The sequence below is a fragment of the Pseudopipra pipra genome, chromosome 17, assembly GCF_036250125.1.
Source record: "Pseudopipra pipra isolate bDixPip1 chromosome 17, bDixPip1.hap1, whole genome shotgun sequence".
Taxonomy (NCBI): Eukaryota; Metazoa; Chordata; class Aves; order Passeriformes; family Pipridae; genus Pseudopipra; species Pseudopipra pipra.
Genome location: NC_087565.1, coordinates 3,495,722 through 3,520,786, shown reverse-complemented (window position 1 = coordinate 3,520,786; position 25,065 = coordinate 3,495,722). Strand labels below are relative to the sequence as shown.

Below are 25,065 nucleotides of genomic sequence, written 5' to 3'. Positions count from 1 at the left end.
CAGGCATGGCTCCCCATGGAGGGGCACCCTGTCCTGGCCCCCAGCACTCTGCTCCAGCCCCTCAGCACAGCGGGAGTCTGGGGAAAGATTTTATTTTTTAAAGCACCATCAGCAGCCCTTCGTGTCCGAGCCAGCACTGGAGCAAGCAGCAAGTGGGACACTGGGACTATCATTCCACAGGGATTGGGAAGCACCAAGGGGCTTTTCTGGCTGATGGACAGAATTCCCCTCTCCTGTGATGCTCGGATATCCCCTTGGCAGCCTGTCCCCAACACTGGGATTGCCCCCTCCTGGGGAACACATTCTAGATCTATCCCACCACGTGGGCTGGCAGACGTGGTGACCCCCAATTCTGGTGGGAGCCCATCAGCACCCAGTGGACCCCCAGACTGCGAGGTGGGCACCCCAAACCCCACGCACTGTCTGGTTGTGTCCTGCCAAGCTCTGCCTGGGACACAGCCCCCCATCCTGGTCCCCACGGGCTGATCCCGTGGCTGAGCAGCCAAATCCAGGCCTGGTTCCTGCTGGCATTATAAATAGCCGGGACATGGGGGGGGAGCTGTGCTCCCCGGGATAGGGAGGGCGGGGGGTGGCAGGTCCCAGCGGGTGCTGATTGGGGGTTTCACCGGGTGCAGGGCCGGAGGGTGGGAGGGCTCGGTGCTGCCACGGCGCTGCCCACCCCGGGAGGTGCAATGAGCTGTGCAGAGAACAGCTGGGGGAGGAACGGGGGCTGCGTGTGCGAGAGTGTGTGTGTGTGTGTGTGTGTGTGTTTGTGCGCGAGAGACATTTATAGATCACGTGTGAAACTTGATCTCCCCAGAGTGGACTCAGAGGAGAGAAAAAAGATAGAAGTATTGTTTTTAAACAGATTTTTCCCTTTGTTTTTCTTTTTTTTCCCTCCCCTCTCCCCCTGCGAGGGCTGGTGATAAAAGGCCGCGGCGGCCAGCGCCGGCTCAGAGGGAGGAAATGCCGAAATCTCCTCGGCTCGACGCGGCGGCGGCGAGCGCCCACTGACCCACCCCGGCACAGAGCAAACTGCCGGCGCCTTCCCTGCCGTGGCACCCCGGCACCGTGGGGACCTCTGTGCCATGTGGGCGCTCCGCCTTGGCCTCGTGGCCCTGGCCTGTGCCACGACAGCTCTGTGTGCCACCAGAGCCCAGCGCCGGGCGCTGGACGGGGGCGGGCGCCGGCGCTACCACCGAGTGCAGCACGGGCACTGCAGCTACACCTTCGTGCTGCCCGAGGCTGACCCGCTGCCCTGCCCGGCCTCCCCCGGTCCTGCCCCTGGCCCGGCCAACGTGTTGCTGCAGCGGGACTCGCCGGCAGGCACCGCACATGCCGGGCATGGGGCTGCCCAGCGCCTGCAGCACCTCGAGAGGATCCTGGAGAACAGCACCCAGTGGCTGCTGAAGGTAGGAGGTGGGGTGTGGGGGCACGGGCAGCAGGGTGGTGTGGGCAGGGGTCTGTGTCCAGCACCCACACGTGCACCATCCCCATGCCACTTTCTGCTCCAGCTCCCTGCCTGCCGGCGGCACAGCTGGAGACATTTGGGACTATGTGCACCTGAGCGGCCAGGTCAGCTTTTCCCTGCAGATGTGCAGCTGCTGTCAGGCACTGTCTGCGTGGAGGGGATGGGAGCTGCAGATCACTCACCCAGATCTCATCCCACTGAGGCTGTATTCCCTGTCCATTCCTGCCACAGGGCTCCTTGGGGTCCTAGCTAGGTTAGCCATGCCAGACACCTCTTGGAGCTCAGTATTCCTCATTCTGGGTCAGGATATTAGGAAGGGGTTTGGCTGGTGGCAGAGTGAGGGACCTAAGGGCAGAGGCCACCAAAATCTCTCCAGATTCATCGTTTTCCCTCCTGTGGGTTTTGCCAAAGCTCCCAGCACTCGGTGAGACTTTGTGCAGTACCTGTGGCTCCTGGGCGGCCCTGTGACCCATGGGAGAGTGCAGGGTAGGGGCAGTGGGATGCCACATCAGAGGGGCTGTGTACCCACAGGGTTTCCCTCCCCTACCCCCATCCCCAATGCCTGAGACAGGAAGCAGCATTTCCTTTCTGAAGCCCCCATCAGCCGAGCACAGCTGCCTGCGTCAGACCCAGGAATAGCTCATCCCAGGGGACACCTCTTGGGGGGCCCCTAAGCCCTGCGCCCCACGCCTGAGTGCCTGGGTGCCTGAGCTGTTAAGAGGGGAAGTGGCTTGTCCCCAGCTGTCACCGACTCAGCAGAGCCACATCCAATGTCCTGTGGTGTCCCACTGGGGCGCAAGAGGTGTCCCACTGATGTGCCTCTGCAGCCTCATTTCCTGGGTGATGCCCCAGCTGAGGTGTGTGCTGAGCCCCTGCAGCACTTGGGGATGGGGATGGGGCCAACACACTGAGTGGGGGTCCTGGAGGTGACCTGTGCTAGCCACACTGTTCTGGTAGCCACCCCGGGTGTGGGGGACAGGGTGGGCAGCAGAGACGTGCAGGGTTGTTCCTTGTCCCATCCTAGAGGACAAATTCCTCAAAAGCTGGGAAAACGCTGAACCATGGCTCTGCTGGAAACCAGCCCAGGGGGTTGCAGATGGATCAGCAGGGCCAGCGACAACCCAGTGGCACTGAATCTCCATCACTGTGGGACCTGCTGGGTCTGCTGGGCACACGCAGCCCTGGGGTCCCTGTGCCCTGGGGTATCTGCCTTGCTGTCCCTGTGCCATGGTGTCTTTGTGCCCTGTGTGTCCAGCCCTGTTCTGAGCTTCTCCCGCGGTGAGGGCAGCCTTTGGACATGGTCGAACAAGACAGAGAGCCAGGAGTCCCACCACAGCTGCTGCCCCAGTGTGGGGCTGCACCTCTGGGCAGCTGTGGCAGCAGTGTCCCCTCACCCCAGCCCCAGTGGGGCGCTGGGTCCCATCCTGTTCTATCCATCCATGCCATCACGAACATCCCACCCCATTCCATCCCATCACAAGCATCCATCCCATCCCACCCTATCCCACCCCATCCCACCCCATCTTGCAGCACAGCTCTCTCCTTTTAGAGGCAGCTTACAGCTATGTTTTTTTCTGTTGTTCCCTGGCTTCCCGAATTTCAGTGGAGCTGCCCAATGAGGCTTGTTTTGGTCGAACTCCAGCCCTGAACAAACAAACCAGGGCTCAAAGGAGGCATCGGGTTCAGGGACAGATCGTAAACAACATCGCATCCCTGTCTGCTCTGCCCTGGCATGGGGAGCCCTGCAGGGTGATGAGGAATTTGAAGGTCCCCTGAGACCCAACAGGGCTTCCCAGCAGCCCCAGCACCAGCCTCCTCCAGGAACCCCATCCATGGCACTGGGGGGCTGGTCCAACCTCCCCCTGTGCAGGCCCCCGTGGCTGTAGGACACACGGACGTGACAAGGACCCAGCACACAGGGACACGTTGGCTGCCCCTGTTTCAGGAGGAATTAATTTTAGTTCAAACACAAACATTTGATGGTGCCACTGGGCCTGGGTGGGCTCAGGGTGGGATAGGGTCCCCTGTGGGGCAGTGGCAGTTTGGCAGCTCTGGGGCAGCAGGGGCTGGTGCTGCTCATGCTGGGATGGGTGCAGGGATGTGAGCAGCAGGTGGGGTCTATCCCTCCACTTCTGGTTCAGGGATCCCCCAGCCAGTGCTTTCGGGATGCTTAGAAATGCCAGGGCAGGGACAGGTGAGGGACAGGGACAGGAATTGGTGAGGGATGTGGCTGCAAGAAGACAGCACAGGATCATGCAGCCATGGCCAACAGGATCTTGGCATAGGGGCAGAGGGTGACTGGGGTTCCTTCTGCTCCAGGGCAGCTCTTTGGGGTGATCCACAGCACGACAGTTTGTCCCCCTACTGTTTTGCTTTTACGGTGGAGGAATTAGTCTGGTGGGACCTTCTGAGCTCAGGGGAGCCCCATGAGGTGAGGGGAGGACAATCCCAGATTGCCTGTCCACAGCACACAGCCTGTCCCACTCGTGTCCCCTGTGACACCCATGGCAGGGGACACTCTGTCCCACTCCAGCTCCAAGGGAGCTGGATCCAGGGATGGGGGCCAGGATCCAGGGCTCCCTCTCTGGGGCTCTTAGCCCTCGCTGTGCCAGCCTGACCTTTTCCATGGGTATGTTCTGCCCTCAGCTTGCAGATATGTTTATTTAAAAAAAAAAAAAAAGTCAAAAAGCAAGACTGAGAGGGAGAAAAGGCCTCCCTGAGCCCTGTGAAGCAACAAGATTAACGACGTGGTTAAAGGGAAACTCTCCAGCAATCCCTCAGCTCGGGGAAATGTTTTCCAGACGCGGCTCTCCGACCTTTCCCTGCTTCCTCCCCGAGAGCACATTTCTGCGAAGCAAAATCCCCAGGGAAGCGGGTGCAGGCAATGCTGGCTGGGACACCCAGCCCTGAGACCCTCCTGCCCCGAGACCCTCCCGCCCCTCCACGACTGCTCGTGGTGGGGTGATGGTTTTGCCACTGCCTGGTGCTGGGGAGAAGGGAAGGGGGCCCTGCCGCTGGCAGCGGGATTTTGTCATGCCAAACAAGTGCAGAGCCCTCTGCCACCAAGCCGAGCATCCCGGCACTGCTGCATTCCCGCCATGGTGCAGAGCATCCCGGCACCACTGCCTGCTTGCCACGCCGCCCAGGAAGTAGCATCCCAACCTTGCCGATTCTGGTCCACAACCCCACGAGATGAAGCGGGACGTGGGGCTCTCCCTGCATCGCTGGGGAGCTCAGGCAGGGAAGCAGGATCTGGGCAGTGCAGAGACAGTGGGATCTGTGAGGTGCAGGAAGCTGGGCAGCCCCGTCCCCCTGCTCTCGGGGGCTGCTTTCCCAGCGTGGGCGGCAGCGCGGCCCCTTCCGCTCCCTGCGGCCCCCGCCGAGGGACTGTGCCCCCATCGAGGCCATCGCCCTGGGGAGGGGCTGAATGGGAACCTCATGGCAGAGTGTCCAGAAATAGCAAAGCCTTTGGGAAAGGCGGCTCCCCCGCGGGCTGGGAAAGCGGAAGCGTCATCTCAGCTGCGTCCGAGCTGTGTCGACAGCCAGCTCCTTCCCAGCCCTGAGTGCTTCCCCGTGGTGGGGCAGCACCAAATGCCGGACAGCCACTTTCCCCGGCCCATGGTGGCCTCCCACCCTCCACTTCCCCAGCCCTGGGAAACCAGTGGTTGGGGGCTGGCAGTTGATGCCAATGCCAGTGCCAATGCCAAAACCAGCCACTTCTTGCCCGGCTGCTTGGCACGAGCCACCCCACCTGGGCATCAGCCCCAGCTTGCCAGCACACCTGGGCACACACAGGCCTGTGCCAGGTCCCAGCTGGCACCGCAGCCCAGGGATCTTGGCAGCCAAGGCCTGAGGGGGCTCCCCTGCAGCAGCTCAGCTCGCTCTGCCCTCTGATAAATTTCAAAGGGCCCCAGGGTGGGTCCTGCCGGGCTGAAGCACACAGGGCTGTGCCTCAGGCTGTACCCAGCAGTGCCAGGCTCGGCCAGGGCGCCAAGACAGGACCTGGTGAGGTGCCCAAATGACCCAGTGCATGGCCACTCCCCTCCACAGCTGGAGAGCTACATCCAGGGCAGCATGAAGCCGGAGGTGGCGGAGCTGCGGCAGACGCAGAACCAGACGGCCACCGTGCTGGAGATCGGCAGCTCCCTCCTCAACCGCAGCGCCGAGCAGAGCCGCAAGCTTACCGACGTGGAGGCCCAGGTGTGTCCCCACGTCCCCACCACCCTGAGACCGTGGTGGGTGGCACTGTTTGTCTGCTGATAAAAGTGGGGCGATTCCCCGAGGTGACACAGGGTTGAGTGTACCAGTGCCAGAGGTGCCAGGGCTGTGTGCCAGGGGCTTGCCAGCCTGGTGACATCGGGGGTGTGGTGAGGCCCTGGCTGCTGATGCCAACACTTCCCTCTGCTCCTGAGGCAGGTGCTGAATCAGACTTGGCGCATCGAGATGCAACTCCAGGAGAATTCCCTGTCCACCACCAAGCTGGAGAAGCAGCTGCTGCTGCAGACCAACGAGATCCACAAGCTGCAGAACAGGAACAAGTAGGGGTTGGGTTGGCTCAGAGATCCCCACAGCCTTTGAACCCCACAGGGAGGCTGGTGTCTCCCACCTCACACTGCACTTTCAGGGGACTTGAACCCCTCCAGGTACTGGCTGGGGTCCCTGAGGGGTTGCACAGCCCCCGAATGGCCCCTTGGGCCTTGGGTTCCCCTGACTGGGCCCATCCCAGAGGTGGGGGTGAGATTCAGTGTGTGCAGCAGGGGATAGGGACAGCAATGGGTCCCCACAGGCATGCCAGGACACTGCAGCTGGGGCTGGGTCCACTCTGCCATCCCCATCACCGCTGCATCCCCCTCCCAGCATCCTGGAAGTGCGGGTGCTGGAGATGGAGACGAAGCAGCAGGCAGAGCTGGCAGGGGCCCACTTGGAGAAGGAGAAGCTGCAGCAGCTGCTGATCCGGCAGAGTGGCACCATCGAGGAGCTGGAAAAGATGCTGCTGGCTGCCAGTGCCAACACCAGCCTGCTCCAGCGCCAGCAGCTCCAGCTCCTCCAGTCCGTGCAGAGCCTGGTGCACCTCGTCTCCCAGGGCAGAGGTGAGCAGGGTGTGGGGCAGGGTGTGGGCAGGGTGCAGGCGGTGGGAGAACATCTTCCCCTCTCAGGAGGGTGCCAGGATACCCCTGTGCTCAGCTCAGCTTGAGTGATTTCACCCCAAGAGTCACAGGATTACAGAATAGTTTGGGTTGGAAAGGACCTTAAAGCTCGTCTTGTTCCAACCTTCCACTAGAAAATGGGCTACTCATTGCATCCAAGAAGCAGCTTGGAGCCCCCAGGGGCAGTGTCCATGGAAAACCCCCAGGGTTAGGCTGGCAGTGGCCCTGGTGGCACAACTGCCTTGCCCAGCCCTTGGGAGATGGCGCAGAAGGAAGAAAAATAGTCTGTGGGCACAAAAGAATCCAAAGGAAGAGGGAAGAGGAGCAAAACCAGGCAGGGCTGTGGGGCTGGCAGGGTTTCTGTCATCTCACTGTCCCTTCTGCCACAGCCATGTCACCTGGGCAGGAGCAGCAATTCCAGGACTGTGCCGAGGTGCGCCGGGCAGGCATCCGCACCAGCGGCGTGTACACCTTGCACATCGCCAACCTCAGTGAGCCCAAAAAGGTGAGCACAGCCTGGAGAGGGCACCTCTGCAGCACCCCAGGGTGCTGCACACCCCAGTGCCACCCAGACCAGAGTGGGTATCCCTGTTGTATGGCACATCCCAGGGCAGTTGTCTGTCTGGCCCCAGGGGCTGTTCAGGGCTGAAGGCAGCACCCACCCAATAAAGGCAGGGCTGGCACAACCTTCCAGATGGAGGGAAAAAATTGATTTTAAAGGCAACCTGACCTGTGAACACCATGCCCCAGCCCCTGCCCACAGCCATGGAGGGAGGAGAGACCCCCCAGCCAGGCACTGGGCACAGCACATGCCTGACAGACCCTCAGCAAGCCCTGGCACCCATGGAGTGCCCACACCAAACTGCCCGGCCCACTGGGGGATGCACCTGACTGCCCACTCCAAGCCAACCCCAGCCCGTCCCCCCTCTCCCCTCTACAGGCATACTGTGACATGGAGACAGACCAAGGGGGCTGGACTGTCATCCAGCTTCGTGCCAACGGCAGCCTCAGCTTCCAGAGGAGCTGGAGGGAGTACAAGCAGGTCTGTGCCCACCTGGGGAGGGGGGCACCCTGGGGGCACCCAGGGCACCCTGCACTCACCCACCCTGCGTTCCCCAGGGCTTCGGGGATGCAGCAGGGGAGTACTGGCTGGGTAACGAGGCCGTGCACCTGCTGACAAGCCGGGTGCCCTACACCCTGCGAGTGGAGCTGCAGGACTGGGAGGGCGGACAGGTGTATGCCCAGTACGGGAAATTCCAGCTGGGAAGTGAGCGGCAGCTTTACAGGTAGGAGAGAGCACTGTGGAGGTGGCCACCCCGTGCTCTTTCTTCTCTTCCTGGACTCCTGAGAAGTAGATTTTTAATGTATAGAATTGCATCAAGGCAGCGGGATTTGCTATCCCAGAGGGAGTTCCTATCCCGGGCAACAGCTTGCGCTGAAGGTCACTGCTTGGGCAAGTGGGGTCACACAGCCATGGTCCCCACACACTCCTGGGGGTGCCAGGCATCCCCAGGCTGCCTGTGTCTAGGGCTAATGATGTCCAGATTGCCATGACTGTGTGCTCCTGGCCACGGAGGGTGGCCGGCAGATGGGGGCTTCCCTGCTGGGCTGGAAGTGGGACCAGGCCCTGGAGATCTCCTGCACCATCCATCCCATGCATGCACCAAGCTGACCCCCAGCAAAGAGGACTGGAGGAGATTGGAGGGGAGTCCTCTCTGCCCCAGCATAGCACAGCCTTCACCCTCGGGGACCCCACCAAGCTGGATCTGCAGGATCTCTGCCTGCATCCCTCCATGCTGTGCTCCACTCGTGGCATCCACGGCTTCCCCGAGCAGGGCTGGGGGGCTCTGTGACCCCCCAGCAGCCGGCAGTGACGGTGACTGTGCTCCTGCTGGGCGCAGGCTGTCACTGCAGGACTACAGTGGCACGGCCGGGCAGCAGAGTGGCCTGGCCCTGCAGGGCACCCAGTTCAGCACCCGCGATGCCGACAACGACAACTGCCTCTGCAAGTGTGCCCAGATGCTCTCGGGAGGTGAGTGGAGCGGGGGGACCCCCACGCAGCACCTCGGGGTGCCCGATCACGATGCCACCCTCCCTCCCTGCTCCCTCCCTGCAGGATGGTGGTTCGATGCCTGTGGCCTCTCCAACCTGAACGGCATCTACTACCCAGCCCGGAACAACATCCGCAAGCTCAACGGCATCCGCTGGCACCACTTCCAGGGGCCCAGCTACTCCCTGAAGGGCACTCGCATGATGATCCGACCCACCAGCTTCTAATGTGCCGGCAGTTGGGGCGGCACTGAGACCGGTGCCAGCACAGAGGGAAAAGCCCAGGACAAGGGATGGTTGAGGGATACCAAGACCCCCCTGGCCACTGCAGGGAACCTTTTCCACCAGTAATTTTTTTTCGCTCTTGTTTATCCAATTTTCCAGATGCCTGCAGTGTCACCATGGCCATGCTGGAGGGACTGGGGGCACGGGTGAGGGGTGCTGGTGCTGCAGGAGCTGGCCTGGGGGCCCTGCCATGAGACAAAGCCAGCCTGGCTGAAGTGGGCTCCAGCACATGGAAACCCCCTGATCTCGCCTCAGCTTCTCTCCACAGACTTCTGCTGGGACTCAGGGGTTTGCCCTGGGGACAGGGGTCCAAGAGCCCCCCACCCCCAGTGATGAGAGCCTCTGGGACCACTGTGCACTCAGAAGGGCTCCAAGGCATGGTGGGAGCTTTGCCTTTTCACTGATTTTGGTCATTGTAAAGCCCTCACCATCCTGCTTTCCTGTAGGATTAGAGGAGCTGGGTAGGACAGAGATCTTCACAAGTACCAGGGCTGGTGGCATCCCACCATCCCCTCCTGCCCAGGCACAGCCATGCAGGGGGACATAGGCTGTCCCCTTCCGAATGTAGCTCAAGCCACTGTCTTCCTGCATGGCAGGACAGGCACTGCTCCTCACAGGATGGGGCCGGTCACCAGAGAGGACAAGAAGAGCAGGGGGTGCCTGTGGGGACCCTCAGGGGGCCCAGTCCTGGGATGGCTGATGGCCCAGTGCTGGAAGGCACTCACTGGGAGCAGACACTGCACTGGCAGGGGGCTGGCAGAGCCCCAGGATAGCCAGGATGGGTCTGGAGGTCACAGGTGGGGAGGGGGCTGCAGTTTAAGATGGGGCTGGGGGTGGGAAGTGGTGGGTGCTGGCACTGGCACTGGCACTGGCACTGGCTGTGCACGCAGCAGTGGGGGGGCTCCTGCTGCCTCCCCTCATCTCTGTCCCGAGGCACCCGCTAATTAACACTGATTAAAGCACGTGACGTCGTTGGCGCTTCCAGAAGATGCTCATCAGTGGGGAATAATTAAAAAATGGAAAACACAGGGGGCGGTGCTGCCGGTTTTCCTTCTGTCCTGGCTGGCTGCCTGCACCTCCTGCCTGCGCATGGGGCACCCATGGGAGATCTTGGCTTGCGGGAGGTGACAGTGATGGGCATTTCCCCTCCTCCCTGGAAATAACCGACAGGCTCAGCTGCACTCCCCATGAAACCGGAGCTACTGGGAGGCAGCTGCCAGGGAAAGCGATAGGGAGCACAGGGCTGTCCTGCTGTCCCCAGCAGGGACACACGACAGGGGGGCATTCCAGGGGGGCACATGCTCCTGGACGTGTCTGTGCCGGGGTTTCATGCTGGCAGTCCCATGGGTGCCAGGTCAGATGGAGACTCCTGCCTCGGGAACACGGCTGCTGCTGTCCGTGCATCTGCATGCACACGGAAATCATGCACACAAACACGTGCATGTGGACATGCACATACCCTTGGACATGCGTGCACAGGATCATGCCTGCACACATGAGCACACAGGGCTTTGGGCAGCCACATCAGGCCCCGGCCATGCAGGACATGGGGCAGCGGAGCCACACCGAGGACAGGCAGTGCCTGGGGGACATGTGGCTTCTTGGCCCATTCCCCCCCTTCTCCTTAGCCATAGCAGCAAATTTAGACCAAGCCCTGGGACACACCAGGCTGAGGAATCCAGCAGCACAGCCGGTCCCAGTCACCAGTGGGGATCCGGTTCCCTCAGAGATTTCCCCAAGGGCAAAGGCTGTCCCCGAGTGGGTGCCTGGGGTCCCTGTCCCCCTCTGATTTCCGGGGTGTTTTCCCCAGGGAGACACCTGGTGCCCCATGTGCCATCATTAAGGATCTCCTGGGTATGTGTGTCTTCCCCAGAGCACTTCATCAGGCTGACTCACAGCCAGATGCCATCCGGTCACCGTGTCCTGTCACCGTGTCCTGCCACAACATCCTGCTCTCCACATCCCCAACACTCAGACCTGCCAATACCTCAGCAGGAGCTGGATGGATCCTGCTCCCCAGGCAGCAGATCTGGGTGGACATGTGCAATGCAGGAGTTGGGCTGGGGTGGGAAATGCTTCTTCATGGGGGCTCTTTTGGGGCCTCCAAGTGCTGGGCGGAGGCCCCAGTCAAGGGGGCCCCCGGTGCTGCCCCGGCCATGCGAGGCTGCCCTGGGAGAACACACAGGTGTTTTTCATCTTCAAAGCACTCCCTGCACCAACTTTCATCCCAGCCCGACTGGGAGGTCTCCACTATCACCACCCCCATCTCCCAGTCTCGGGGGAGCCAGGACCCAGCCAAGCTTTGCTGGAGAGAGGCAAGGAGGCAGGGGAGGGCTGCATGGCACAGAGGGGAATCCCACTGACTGGGGCTCTGCCGGGACCTGCCAGACCCAACCGCCGCCCTGCCGTACCCGCCGGGCCCCGCGCTGGCACGCCACGGCACGGCACCCATCGCTCCTGCCAGCACCCACCCGCTCAGCACCCCCAGTCCTGCAGATCCGCAGGCACTCTAAGGGTCCCTACCCCATCCCAACCTCCACCGCCTCGAGAGACAATGCACAGCCTCCAAAACACAGACATTTAATAAACCTGGCTGCATTACCATTATTATTATTTACAGATCAAACATTGGGAAAAACAGTAGAAAAGAGGAACTCTTGTCTTCATAAATACCAGGCCCAGCATGGTGGGGGCCGCACACCCACTGGCAGCCGAGGGGGGACACAGGCACCCGCAGCCACTCACACACACACACAGCCCTGGGCGGCTCCAAGCAGGGGATCAGGTTTGTCCCCTGAAGCACCCGGCTTCTCCCAGACCTTCAGCAGTAAGACAGGGCCACCAGGATACAACCCCCACCCCAGGCAGTGGGATCCCCTCGGTGGAGGCTGCAGAGAGGCAGCTCCTTCCCCAGGGCTGTGTCCCTGCTCTGTGCAGGGGGGAACCAGCCCCTTGCACCCCACCCATGGGTGTTGGTGAGGAGCACAGCAGGCAAGAACTGCCAGCAGTGCAGGCAGGGCAGCCACACATGAGGTTCCATGGGGTTTGGGGACCAGCCACACACCCAGGGACACACAGTATCCTCTGCCTTCCCGCGGGCTGGCAGGGGCCTGATTCTTCAGTGCTGGCAGAGGGCTCTGACGATGGATGGCCAGCCACTACATCGGGCCAGTGGTGCTGTGGCACAGGGGGGGCTGAGTTCAAGAGTCCTGTCACAGGCAAGAGGTCCCTGCTCCTCCCAGGGCACAGTCTGTGCTCTGTCCCCATCCAACATAGCCCGCTTGCAAGCAACCCATCTCCAGTGCCCACCACAGCACTGCTACACGTCGGAGACCTGCTGGGGCTCCCTGGCCTGGCGCAGCCCATAGAGCCACTTGATGACACGGGCGTTGCGCTCGATGACAGAGATGCCGTAGGGCACACGCTCGGCCGGTCGCCCCTCCGGTGTGGCAGCGCTTGGTGGGGAGCGCCCGCCCTCCGAGCTGGCCGTGCTCACGCTGTGGAACTTGAGGGACACAATGTCGGAGCTGGCACGGGCGAAGCGCTCGGCCCCCATGTCCTGCATCTCCTCGGGGTCGAGGCCGCAGTAGTTGAAGAAGCGCTCCAGGTCGGCGGTGGCCCGTGAGAGCCGGTCGCTCAGGTCCGACTTGGAGCGGTGCAGCAGCGGCTGCCGGCGGGCGCTCTCGGGGCGGGCGGGTGAGCTCCGGGATGGGGTCACAGGCAGCCCACCTGGGACGGGGGACGCGGGCACCGGTGTCACTGGGCTCCTCGGAGCTCCACAGGGACGGACGTCCACCCTCCGCACGGCCACGCTGCCGGGGGGCCTGGTGGTGGTGGGGCTCTCCGGCAGCTTGCCAGGCCCCTCCGCCACCGGCACCTCTGCCCGCCACCTGCACTCCCTGCCCAGCGGGCTCTCAGCCTTAGGGAAGGGGCTGTCACAGAGGTTGATGAGGTTGTTGAGGATCTCCAGGTCAAGGGAGGTCTTCGGGCTGGCAGCCTCGGCGCGGCGCGGTCCCGCGGGTGCCCTGCGGCTGGGGGTGAGCGCAGCCCGGCGCACCCCCGGCGTGAAGAGGGGCTGCTTGAGCAGCAGTGGCTTCACCGGCTCCTGCTTGGTGCTGGCGACCCGCTGACTCTTCACGTACTTGGCCTTGTCGGCCTCCAGCCTCTCCACTGCGCTGGGCTTCCCGGCCCCCGGCTCGGCGTGCCGGCGGAAATACGCGGGGCCCTTGCGGAGGATGCGGACGGGCATGACCGAGGTGAAAGGCGCTGTCACCGTCACCCCCTTCATGGTGTCGCCGGCTTGCAGCGCCTCGACGGGCATCCTCCGTGCCGGCACCGGGACGGGGGGTGGGCGGCCGCCACGGGCAGCGAGGGGCTCACGTGCCGTCGGCTGCGAAGAGGGACCGGAGTGAGCGCGGCGGCGATGCTGCCCCTGCCCGCGATGCTGCCCCTGCCCGCGATGCTGCCCCTGCCCGCGCCCCGGCCCCGCGGCAGACAAAGGCTGCCCGGGCTGTGCGGTGCTGCACTGTCTGCGCCGCCGGCCCCGGGCTGCCTATTTGAAGGCGGACACCACGCCTCCACCGCCGCCGAGCCTCCCCGACACGTCCCCCGGCCAATCCGCGCCGCACGCCTGCTTCAAACCGCACCGGGGCCAATGGGGCCGGCCCCGGCGAGGGGCACCCTGGGGAGCGAGTGGGGCGGGGAGAGCCCAGCACCCCTCAGCGATGCTCTGCCGGCATCGCATATGCCCGGGGATGCACGGTCTGCATCAAGAGGCGCACTGAATGTGCCCAGGGGGTGCATCACCCACATCAAGGGGTGCATTTCCTGCACCCAGGAATCAATCACCCACTCCCAGAGGAGCACTGATTTCTCCCAGGGGTGCATCGCCTGCTCCTAAGGGAGCACTGATTGCTTCCAGGGATGCAATCACCCACATCTTTACATCACCCATGCCGAGGGGTGCATTGCTGGAGACCCTTCCAGGAGTGCCTCCCCCATGCCCGGGGTTCCATCACGCACCACCCTGCCAGGCTGGGGGAATCGGTGCTCCACTCTCTCTGCTGTTCCCTCAGCTCTAGGCCCTCTTGCAAGCTCCGTGGCTGCCCTTGCAAGCTCACAGACTCACTGCTCCCATCCTGGAGCTCCTTGGAAAGTTTGGGTGGGGGTTTCCACCAGTGCTTCCCCAGCCACAGTGTGCTGGGAGCAGCATGGGGCCCCGCGCACCCCGTGTCCTTGGGCCCCTGCCAACCCCAACAAGTGCAGCCGCTGCCACAAGGCAGAGGCACCGTGCCCGCCCACAGCAGGAAGGAGGGGCACACCGAAACCAGCCCTGCACCCCTCTGCAGCCCCCGGCCCAGGGGTGGGCACACCTGGAAGGGTCTCAATTCCCAGAGAAGCTCAGGCAGTGTCAGGGCATGAAGGGGGACACATGGCTCAGACCTCCTCCCCCAAGCCCCTTCCCGAGCTGCTCTGAGATCTCCCCTGGGGGTCCTGATTTGGGGCACTGCTGAGCCCTGAGGAGGTGAGAGAGCAAGCCCCAGCACTCACCGGGAGCAGTGGTGGGTATGATGGGCACCAGTGTGCTGTGGCCCCACTCGCTCTCACAGCAGCCCCGAGCAGGCAACCTTCACGTCACCCGCTCACCTCCCTGCACAAACTTCCTGGGTGCAGCCCAGATCCTGTCCCAGCTCTGGCCGCAGGCGGCAGGAGTCAGCCCCGGCACCCAGAGCCCCGCCGAGCCATGGCTGAGCCATGGCTGAGCCACGGCTGAGCCATGTCTGCACCCCCTGCCAGCCCAGGGGTTACAGTGTGTCAGCCCCAGCCCCCCCAGAATCTGCACCCCAGCAGGGTCCCTGCACAGCACACGGTGCATCCGCCTGACACGCTGTGACAGGCGAGAGGCCTGGGGGAGGATGGCTGTCTCTGTCCCCGTACTCGTGCCCTGCCTGGGGGGACACACTGCCTCCTGACCTGGAAAGTGTCTGCAGGGGGGCGGTCAGGCATGGTGACAGCTGGGGATGGTCCCAGCACCAGCACAAATCTTCCTGTGTCCTCCCTGGAGCAGCTTTCTGCAGCCCTCTGCAGCACCCCTCGGGTCCAGCACTGCCCAGACCCTGTGCCAATGGCCCCAGCCCTGCTGCCCTCGTGCCTATGCCCAGCACAGGGAAAGTTCCTTGGCTGCAAATGTGCCCCCCAAGCAAGGTGAAGGAGGAAAATGTCCCCATGTTGAGCACTGGAGCCCAGCTCAGTGCCAGACACTCAGCCCTGGGGCCAAGCCGAGGGTGGCTGTTGGGGCACAGGGATGAGGACACAGGGTCCCCCAGCGCAGTCACCTGTGTCTGGTGTGGGGTCCCCTCCCCAGCACGGACAGCCAGGTTAGGCACAACCTGCTGCTCCACATTCCTGCGGTGCTGAGCCGCTGTGCTGGTACGGCTGGGCTGCACCGAGCCAAGGTGAGCCGAGCGGAGCCGCCCTCCAACAGACCCAAAAACACAGCAACATTATCCCATGCCCCAAGCCCAGCAAGAGCACTGGGCAATAACCAGCATGGCCCAGCTCCTTGCCTTCCTGGGCCAGGCAGCCCAATCAGGCTCACTTGGCACACCGGCTCACCTCCTGCCTGGAGGAGCTGCTCCAGAGGTGTGCGGTTGTGACCTCCCCCCCCACCAGCTCACCCAGCCCCACTCTGCTGGCACAGGACTGGCACAGGACTGGCACGGGACCGGCACCACCTCCGCCACCCACCTGGATCGGCCCTGCGGCGTGGGAGCCTCCTCGGCACGGATCAACTGCTGCACTGCTTCCCCCTGTGCTCTTTCCGAGGGTGTCCCGATGGTGTCCCAATGTCCCCGCACCTCCTGCTCCCCAGCCACGTCCTCCCCGTGTCCCTGTGGGACGGCGGCCGGCGGGCACTGGAGCAGCTCCGTGTGCGGCGGCTGCTGCTGAGTCAGTGCCGGGCGAGGACGCCCTCCAAGGCAGCTCAGCGCTCACATGGGATCGAAACCACGGGGCATTCCTCCATGCCAGGCTGCGTCACGCAGCGTGACAGTGCCTGGTGACGTTCCAAGTGCCGGTTCAGCCCGCAGTGCCGGCTGGGCAGCCTGGATGCACATGGGGCCTGAGGTGCTCCCATGGACAAAGCCAAAACCCTTCTGAACGTCGCTGCCCACTGCAGGCAGAGGATCCTGATGCTGTGTCAGGGCTTGAGGGAGACAGGGAAATTCCCAGCCCTCCCGTGGTCACCTGAGTCCCCACGTGTCACCAGCATGGCCAGCTGGCAGGGCCTGCTCTGATGTGGAAAATTCACTTTATTTCCCCGTGCACCTGACAGCAAAAATTCCAAAGTGTAGGAAAATAATCTGGTGAGCAAGAAGAGAGGTGACACACTCGAGCAGCGTCACCAAGCCCACAGCCACCTGAACCCACTGGCCTGATCCCAGCCCCATGGTGGCTCCTGCCCCATGGTACTGGCATCTCCAGTCAGCTCTGCATAGAGGGAATGAGCATTTGGCCCACGCCATGGAGCTCAGTTACAGCCCTGCATTGTTCAAACTGCTCTTGGAGCAACACAAGGAGCTGGTGGAGGGAGAAGAGCCAAGAGAAGCACGCAGTAAACAGCTGTCTGGGAGCCAGAGGGCTGCCCTGAGCTCAGATCCACACAACGGGCTTGGCTGGAAAATCCCTGCCCGGTCGGTAGGCGAGGGCAGAGCCCTCAGGCTGCATCCCCCCACAGCTGTGAGGCTGCACGGGTGCAGGCAGGAGGCTGTTGGAGCTGCCCGGGCACGTCTGGCCCGTTGGAGCAGGGCGTTGGAGCCAGGCAGCGCCCTGTGCCTCGCCCTCCCCAGGAGCATCCCGGGACATGCTCCGGGAGGGCAACCTTCTGCAGGAATGCTTCCCCAGCACCTGGTACAGCACCTCCACCGCTGCTCCAGGGACAGGGGCACAGTGTTTGGAAACAGAGGGACTGGCACTGCCTTTGCTCTCACCTCCCACAGACATTCCTCCGTGCCACTCTCAGGACCTCCTGGACGGTAAGTGCAGCTGCAAATGAGCAAAAACACACTCAGAGGCCAATTCCCCCCTGGAAGTGCTGGGTGAAGGCAGCTGCAGGTGCCTTGTAGCACCCACTGGGGCTCAGTGCAGTGTGGGCAGCCCCATGCAGAGGCGCCCCCAGAGCTGGGAGCTCCCAACCCCTTAATTTTGGTAGGTGCTAATTCTTGGTGTTTTATTTCAGCCCCTTGCCATGTCCTAACCCAGGGCAAACCACCCTCTGCTCCTGCCTGAGTTTCCCCAGCGAGAGCTCTGCAGAGCCGCTCTAGAAGGGACATGGGGATGTGATGGGGAGGCTCCTGCTGTGCCCAGCATCGCCCTGCTCCCCGTGGGCAGAGGGAACGATGCTGCCTGCACCCGAATGTCCCCACTCGGTCTCTGCTCAGGGAGCCAGGAGCCGGGGAGGTGACAGATGGGGACATGCCGGGCACGAGGCCTTTGTCTGGCCGGTGGCGGCGGCACGGACCCGCAGATGGCGGCTGCCGTGGGGCCGTGGCCACAGCCCGTGGCCAGGCGAGCGCTGGGCCCTGGGGATCCGGCCCTTTTGTTGGGGTCTCACCTCCGGCAGCGGCCCCTTCCCGGCCGCCCCCCACCAGCCTTTCAACTTTCAACTTGACCTGTTCCTTTCACATGGAAATGAGATGCAAATGGAGCTGGGGCTGCCGGGGGTCCAGCGGCTGTAACCCGCCAGCAGGTCCCCAAGTCTGGGGGTCACACCCACTCAAATGTGGTGGCCAGTGGTCTCTGGGGCGAAGGGGTCCCCTTTGTCCCCCAGGAAGGGAGCAGCAGCCCCCCCCCGCCCAGGCAGACAGTCTCCACCGCTCCCAGATGGAAGCGGATGAGTCTAGCCGGGGCTGAGCTTCAGGACTGACCCTTGCTCTCCCGGGCTGCCGATCCTCCCACGCCCTCCCACCATCCAGACACCCCCATGGCACGGGCAGCATGCCCAGCCTGGGGAGCCCCGCTGCACCCCCTGCCCTGCACTGGCTGCAGTTGGAATGGGGTCCCCAGTCCCGGCTGGTGAGGAGGGGGCTTTCCAGAGGGTTGGTCATCACAGCCCAGCAAAGTCCCGCAGGCAGGGACCACTCGGCTACCAAATGTTGCCATCTGCCTCCGGGGCCTTCGCTCGCATCTGTTGGGGGTGTGGAGGGGTGAGGGGCCGGGGGGCCGGGGGCTCAGCTGCGGGGCGGGCAGGGGGCGGAGGAGGCACGGGCAGGGGGCGGAGGAGGCACAGGCAGGGCAGGTAGCACGTGTCGGGTGGATTTGGGTGAGGAGTGTGAAGGGACAGCATGGGGGTCCCGCACCTAGCACCCCCTCCACCTCCACTGCCCCTGCCCTGCAGCCGTTTGCCCTTGGGAAGGGTCTCACCACCGTCTGCGCTGCTCCTTTGTGCTGCCAAATTAAACACAGGGCAATTGTTGTCTCCTCTCCATTCCCTCCCTGTCCACATCCCCACGGACACACAGCGACCTCAGCTGCCCCGGGGCCAGTTCGAGCTCCCCACACCCAGTTTCCCCCAGCGCTTTGGACCTGTTCCCTGCCTTCCAGGTCCCCTGGGCTTTTGTACTGCTTTTTAGTGGGACAGAGGTAATTTTGTCCGTGGGAGCCAGTGTGAGACTGTTTGCGGATTGTGTTGAAAGCTGATAACCCGGGGGTGTTGGATTATGGCTGAACGGTGCTCACACAGTACGAGAGACTTTTCTGCTTCTCACACTGCCCCACCAGTGAATGAGAGGGCTGGGGGTGCACAGAAACCGGGAGGGGACATGGATGGGACAGCTTCCCCCCTGACCAAGGGATACCCTGGACTGTAGGACATCCTTGCTTTCCATATTAGACTGACTTTATCTCCACCTACTACTTTTGTCCCTTTTACCCTTTCCCATTCTGTCCCTCATCCCACCGGGGGATGTGAGTGAGCAACTGCGGGGTGGTGGTGGGGGACAAACTGCCTGCTGGGGTTAAACCACAGCAGCACCTCAAACTTTGACCATCCCCCACCACGGGCACCCACCGTCCCTGCAGTGCCAGGGGACACTCTTGTCCCCACTGCACTGAACAGCCCTGGCTGCTATCGGTACTCCCACAGGAGCAGTAGCCCCCGAAGGGACAGGGAGAGGCAGGCAGGCAGGGCAGGCAGGGAAGCAGGTCAGGGAGGGCAGACAGGGAGGGCAGCAGGGAAGCAGGCAGGCAGGCGGGAGAAGGCAGCTCCAGGTTTCGCAGGGCTGCAGCCCGCTCTCCCAGCGACACCCGGTGGGTGCTGGGGGAAGAGCTGCCATGAGGCATCCTGGGGCGGTGGGTGCTGGGACGGGACGGGGGGTGGGGGTGGTGCTGGGGGTGACCTAGAGTCTGTCTCCTCACCCGGCTGGTGCAAGTGGTTCATACGCTGGCTCACAGTTGGGTTCCCGCAGTGTTCCAAGGTGGGACAGCTGCCACACTCGGGGGTCCCCGAGGGCCCCATGCCAACCCAAGACCCCGCAGAGACCCGCGATGGGGACAGGAACCGTCACTGGGAGACACTTGCACCTGCAAGAAGAGTCTGTGATAGGTGGGAAGCAGTTCAGGCGGGGACAAGGGCAAAGTCCAGGACACCGCCAAGAATAATCACCCCCCTGAGCTGGAGACTCTGCCAGCTGGGACCAGGACGAGGAGCAGAGCAGAGCCAGGCTATCACCCGTCCGCATCCGGAGGTGGTGACGCGCCGCCTCACGTCACTGCTCCGGCAGCCAGGACTGGCTCCTGCCCGCGTGGTGCTGCCGGTTTCCCAAAGCGCAGTGAGTTACCCTTGGGAGATTACCGAGGGACCGGTCAGACCGGACCCCACTTCCTTCCTGGCTCCCGCTCCCACCCCGATGCCTCCCCGCGGGGCCGGGGCCATGGGTGGGTTGTCGCTCCCGCCAGGCTCAGCCCCGTGAGACGTGTGTTTTCCTCTGGCGGGCTCAGCGCCACGGGAGAGGGCTGGAGACGGCTCTGCGGGACTGCGGGGGCATGGAACGTGGGGGCACGGGACGTGAGAGTCCTTCCCAGGAGCAGGATGGGAGCGGGCAGGGGATGTGTCCGGATCCCAGCTGACTCAGCTGGGAGGTACGAGCAGAGGCTGGGCTGCAGGTTGGGCTGCTGGGGCCTTTATCCCGCGGCCACCCGAGCCTACCGGGATCTCGGGGACCAGGCTGGGAGGAGACGGGCGCTGCGTAGTCCTGCCCTGCCCATGCAGTGGGAGGTACAAGACCTCCATTCCCAGCAGAGCAGCTGCCCAGGCCACTCAGCGTCCAGGTGAGAGCCCTCTTTACCCTGCACCAGGCTGTGCTGAGCCCCGATGGGCTGTGCTGAACCCTTCAAGGCTATGTCGTGCTGCAACGTGAGCTCGGGCAAGTTCAATGCCCTCCTGGGTACCGCACCTGCTGCTGCCAAGCCCTGGCCCTCCGGGATGAGACCAGGTGGAGCCCAGCAGATTCCACACCCAGGGCAGGAGGGCACAGTGTCATCACTTGAAGGGAGCAGAGGGGTCCACAGGGCTTGCAGAGGGCAAAGGCGGATTGGGCTGGGCTGTGGATTCCGCACCCCCGTGGCACATGGGAGGGAAGCTGTTCTGCCTGCCTGCCCACGTAGGCAGCGGTCACGGGAGGACAGGGTTGGGGCTTGGTGGGGTCAGATCTCACCCCAACACTCATCGAAGTCTCTCCTCGCAGCACAGCAGCGTCGCCCCTGGGCCCAGGGACCCAGCCCTGAGCCATGGCACTGCTCACCCACCTCCTCGCCTGTGCCTTTGGCACAGGCTCCTGGGTGGCCATCAATGGGCTGTGGGTGGAGGTGCCTCTGCTGGTGACGGTGCTGCCGGAGCAGTGGGACCTGCCCTCCTACATCACCATCATCATCCAGATGGCCAACGTGGGACCACTCTTCGTCACCCTCATGAACCGCTTTCGGCCTGGCTTGCTGAAGGAGGTGGCTGTTATCTACATGGTCGTGTCTGTGGGTGTCATAGCCTGCTTGCTCCTCTCTTTCCTCTGGAACCACACTTCCGTCATCGCTGGGAAGTCCCACAGCATCGCCTTCCTGATCCTCACCTTCTTCCTGTCCTTGGTGGACTGCACCTCCTCCGTCACCTTCCTGCCCTTCATGATGCAGCTGCAGCCTCAGTACACAACCACCTTCTTTATAGGCGAAGGGCTCAGTGGGCTGATCCCTGCTCTCATCGCCCTGGGACAGGGCTCTGGCATCTCCAGCTGCGCCAATGTCAGCTACGAGGTCAACATCACCACTGGCAATGAGACTGTGGAGAGCACCATCTCCCAGCTGGAGACCCAGTACCTCCTACCCAAGTTCTCCACCCTTGTCTTCTTCCTGCTCATGACTGCAATGATGCTGATCTGCTTGCTGGCCTTCTTCTTCCTCAGCCGGCAGCCCAAGGTGTGGGAGCTCTCCCAGCAGCAGCTCTTTCCCGGCAACATTGTGCTGAACTCATTTGACCAGATCCTTGATGAGGCAGCTGACTCGCAACTGAGCAGAGGCTGCTCATACTCAAAGGATCCCAAGGGACAAGGGAACATCCTGCCAGAGAAGGTCTCCTATTCCCTGACCAAGCTCGCCTTCATCTACCTCCTCGTCACCTGGGTGAGCGCCCTGACAAATGGGGTCCTGCCGTCGGTGCAGTCCTACTCCTGCCTGCCCTACGGCCACACCACCTACCACCTGACAGCCACACTCAGCTCCATGGCCAACCCCCTTGCCTGCGTCGTGGCCGCATTCCTGCCCAGCAGGTAGGTAGTGGGGTGCAGGGAGATGCAGCAGGGTGCACCCCGGGGGATTCTACCTTAAGAACGGCCCCTGCTTTGCAGGGGCTTGCAAAGAAGGCACTGAGTGGGAGAGGGTCTGTGGGGCGCCCATGCCCTGGCAGCACAGACACCCCAGAAATGGAGGATGAAGCCAGCAAGGAGCTGTCTTTGCCACTATCCAGGGATGGGCTGGTGGTGTTCCCCAGTGTCACTCACATGTCCCTTGCAGGTCCCTGTTCCTGATGGGCTTCCTCACCATGGCAGGGACAGGCTTTGGTGCCTACAACATGGCCATGGCGGTGATGAGTCCCTGTCCACTCCTCCAGCAGTCCCAGTGGGGCGATGCCATCATTGTAAGTTACGGGGTCCCTCCCACCCGGGGAGATCTCTGAGGCCACCCCTGGATCTGTCCCCCAGCCCCACAGTTGGGAACCTACCCCAGCCCTGCTGACCTCTCTCCCCCCTGTGCTGCCAGGTCCTCTCCTGGGTGCTGTTCACCGGGACGCTCACCTACATGAAGGTGATGGCCGGGGTGATCCTGCGGAGCCACAGCCGCAGTGCGCTGGTGTGGTACGGGATGCTGGAGCAGCTGGGCTCCCTCCTCGGGGCACTGCTCATGTTCCCCCTCGTCAACATCTACAGCCTCTTCAAATCCGCTGACTACTGCAGCCTGCACTGCCCAGTGGGACGGGCACCCCAGGGCTGATCCTCCTGCCAGCACAAACTCCCAAAACCAGCGAGGCTGGGTGGCTGGGAAGCAGTGCTGGGACTGGGATGGCTGCAGGCATGTCTCCCCACCAGATTCTGCCAGGTCCCCAGGCAGCAGCAGCTCCGGGGCTTTGTCCCCAGCCTGGGTACAGGGTGTCCCCATCACATGAAAGCAATAGAAAGTGTTTGCTCAGCCCTCCGCCTCCCTGCTGCCCCCCATGCTGAGGGAGCTGCCTGTGCCAGTGCCCCCCGCCTGGGTACCTCTCAGCTGGGGCCATGTCCCATCCCTTCCCCTGGGGGGTCTGTCACTGTTTGGCATCGTGCCCTAAAGCCCCCCTGGACTCCACGGGTGGGCATAGCCCCAGCTGCACCCGGCAGCTCCGTCAGTGTTCCCCGCCCTGTGCTGTGGCAGCTGCCCCCAGACAGGGGGTTTGCAGCCAGCTGGGGGGAGCAGGGACAAAGGCAGTCATGGGGAGGGGGATGGTGGGGGGACACGGCACATTCATGAGGGCCCCAATAGCAGCTGGGGAAACTGAGGCACGGTGGAACTGGGGGCACATGCTTGACATTTGCCATCCTCTGCTGTGGCCCTGTCTGTGCTTTTTGCACCCTCCCTGCAGCCCTGTGCCTCGCTGCACCCCATCTCGCCCCGCTGCAACCCAAGAAGGGCAGTGCTGGGGGTGCAGAGCTGGAGAGGGGCCACGGCAGAGCCCCGCACTGGAGCAGGGTGGGCACAATGCCCATCGGCGGGGGTGTCACACCACCAATGCCAGGGCTGGGCCACCTGGTACCCAGCTGTGCCCTGACTGTGCTGGCCAGGTCAGGAGCCAGGTGAGCATCAGGGTATGGCAGGCACGGGGGGTCAGGGGGCAGCGGCAGCTCCGGGATGGGACAGCGCCCGTGCCTCGCACGCGCCTGCGCCCCTTCCCTGGGGCACGAGGCAGCCGGGCCTTTGTCCCCGGCCCTTTGTCTGGCATCTGCTCCCCGTGCTGGCGGCAGCACCAGACCACGGATTGGAGCCACTTCGGGGCTCCGGCTGCGGCCCGGCCGCCTCTGGGAAGGACGCACTTGGAATACCTAATGGCCAGCAGCCTCCCAAGCTGGCACTGGTGGGGGTCCTGCAGCTGAGGCAGCAGAGAGGGCAGGAGTGAGGGCAGCGGGCTCTGACCCCCAGCACCACTGGGCATTCCCCGGCAGCTCCCGGCTGACCCCACAGCCCCACACATCCAGGATCCACGGGGGGCAGGGGGCTGAGGACCAGTGGGAGACATGGGGGCACAGCAGGGCAGGTTGTCTTATCCTGGGAGTGGGATGTGTCCCTTGTGGGGAGACTGGGAGCCAAAGCAGAGTCCTGACCCCTCTCCTCCTGCTCCCCAAAAGGATGCTCCTCCCCTGGGGAGCCCCCAAAACCCTTCACCCACCGTACCCCCACAGACCCCTCCCTCTTGCTGGGGAAACAATTGCCTCCGATGGGAATTATTTCCATACAGCTGCTCGGGAAGGCACAAACCCGTCGGAGGAAGGCTGAGCCTTTCTTCTGGCGCTGCCCCCCCCTCCCCACGGCGGCGGGGGCAGGTTTGGGGGGGCCCAGGCACTGTCGTCAGCGCTATCAGCTCGGCAGGGCTGGCTGCGGTTATTACCATACATTATCGCAGTCCCCTGCCTCCAAAAGGAGCCGGGGCTGCTCCCCCCTCCCAGCACTCCCTCCTCCTGCCTTTTACACTTAATTACCTCCCTTATTACACCGCAGCCTGGAGAGAGACAAAATCCCAGGGCAGCGGGCGGCGGGCAGGCAGCAGGCAGCGGGCAAGCAGTGGGCAGGCAGCAGGCAGCGGGCAGGCAGCAGGCAGTGGGCAGCAGGCAGGCAGCGGGCAGCATTCAGGCAGGCCCAACTAGGGCGTAAGTAATTGTCCGTTCTGCAAACGTGCCTTCCAGGAGAGAACCAACACACGCACAGATAAATAAATCAGGGAACAGAGGCTGAGAGCCCGGTGTGTGTGTGTGTGGGTGTGTGGGTGGGTGTGGGACGCCGGGAGCAGCCCGGCAGGCCATGTCCCCCCGGGCCGCAGCCCTCTGGGAGCGGTGACCTTGAACTTGGCAGAGCCCTGACGTCAGGGCAGCGCTGCGGGGACAGATGGGGCTCATGGTGCTGCCAGCAAGCCCTGGCCAAGCGCTGCGGGAGCAAGTGGAGAGACCCCGGCCCGTGTGGGGACCAGCCCTGGGACCCACAGCCCCGGGACCCACAGCCCTGGGAGTAGGGTGGAAAGACCCCAGACCATATGGGGAGCAAGCCTAGGATCTTGTGGAGTGTGCAATACTCTGGATATGGGATACTGTGGGATGGGATACTGTGAGCTATGGGATGCACTGAGCTGTGGGATGCTGTGAGATGCTGTGGGATGCTATGGGATATCAGATGCTGTGGGGTTCTGTGGGGTATCAAATGCTGTGAGATGCTGAGCGCTGTGGGATGCTCCAGGCTGTGGGATGCTGTGGGATGCCCTGGGCTGTGGGGTACCACACAAAGCAGTGAGCAGGGGCACTGCCCGATGCAATGCAGGGCTGGCTCCAGCCATGT

The 25,065-nt window shown here is 63.2% G+C and overlaps 3 protein-coding genes across 8 annotated transcripts; 2 read left to right on the top strand and 1 right to left on the bottom strand.

Annotated features, from left to right (window-relative positions):
- The first annotated feature begins 657 nt into the window (after window positions 1–657).
- On the top strand, window positions 658–9,980 carry ANGPT4 (angiopoietin 4). Its single transcript, XM_064673827.1, has 9 exons — window positions 658–1,412; window positions 5,522–5,671; window positions 5,888–6,009; window positions 6,329–6,561; window positions 7,008–7,123; window positions 7,559–7,660; window positions 7,738–7,904; window positions 8,520–8,650; window positions 8,735–9,980. Exons 1-9 carry the CDS (start codon window positions 1,089–1,091, stop codon window positions 8,893–8,895), a joined length of 1,506 nt encoding a protein of 501 aa, XP_064529897.1. The 5' UTR covers window positions 658–1,088; the 3' UTR covers window positions 8,896–9,980.
- Window positions 9,981–11,516: 1,536 nt separating this feature from the next.
- Window positions 11,517–19,498, bottom strand: FAM110A (family with sequence similarity 110 member A). Of its 2 annotated transcripts, XM_064673845.1 has the most exons (3): window positions 19,366–19,498; window positions 15,700–16,995; window positions 11,517–13,342 (listed from the first exon to the last, which is right to left on the bottom strand). In XM_064673845.1, exon 3 carries the CDS (start codon window positions 13,271–13,273, stop codon window positions 12,272–12,274), a length of 1,002 nt encoding a protein of 333 aa, XP_064529915.1. In that variant the 5' UTR covers window positions 13,274–13,342; window positions 15,700–16,995; window positions 19,366–19,498; the 3' UTR covers window positions 11,517–12,271. The 2 variants fall into 2 exon arrangements, with proteins under 2 accessions (XP_064529915.1, XP_064529916.1); XM_064673846.1 differs by lacking the exons at window positions 15,700–16,995; window positions 19,366–19,498 and adding an exon at window positions 14,503–15,692.
- Window positions 19,499–19,649: 151 nt separating this feature from the next.
- On the top strand, window positions 19,650–22,680 carry SLC52A3 (solute carrier family 52 member 3). 5 transcript variants are annotated; one of them, XM_064673833.1, is made up of 4 exons: window positions 19,650–19,778; window positions 20,699–21,764; window positions 22,009–22,132; window positions 22,255–22,680. In XM_064673833.1, the coding sequence occupies exons 2-4, from the start codon at window positions 20,737–20,739 to the stop codon at window positions 22,483–22,485; spliced, it is 1,383 nt and encodes a 460-aa protein (XP_064529903.1). In that variant the 5' UTR covers window positions 19,650–19,778; window positions 20,699–20,736; the 3' UTR covers window positions 22,486–22,680. The 5 variants fall into 5 exon arrangements, with proteins under 5 accessions (XP_064529903.1, XP_064529900.1, XP_064529902.1 ...); XM_064673830.1 differs by having other exon boundaries at window positions 19,654–19,778; window positions 20,694–21,764; XM_064673832.1 differs by lacking the exon at window positions 19,650–19,778 and adding an exon at window positions 19,809–19,922 and having other exon boundaries at window positions 20,694–21,764.
- Window positions 22,681–25,065: the final 2,385 nt, after the last annotated feature.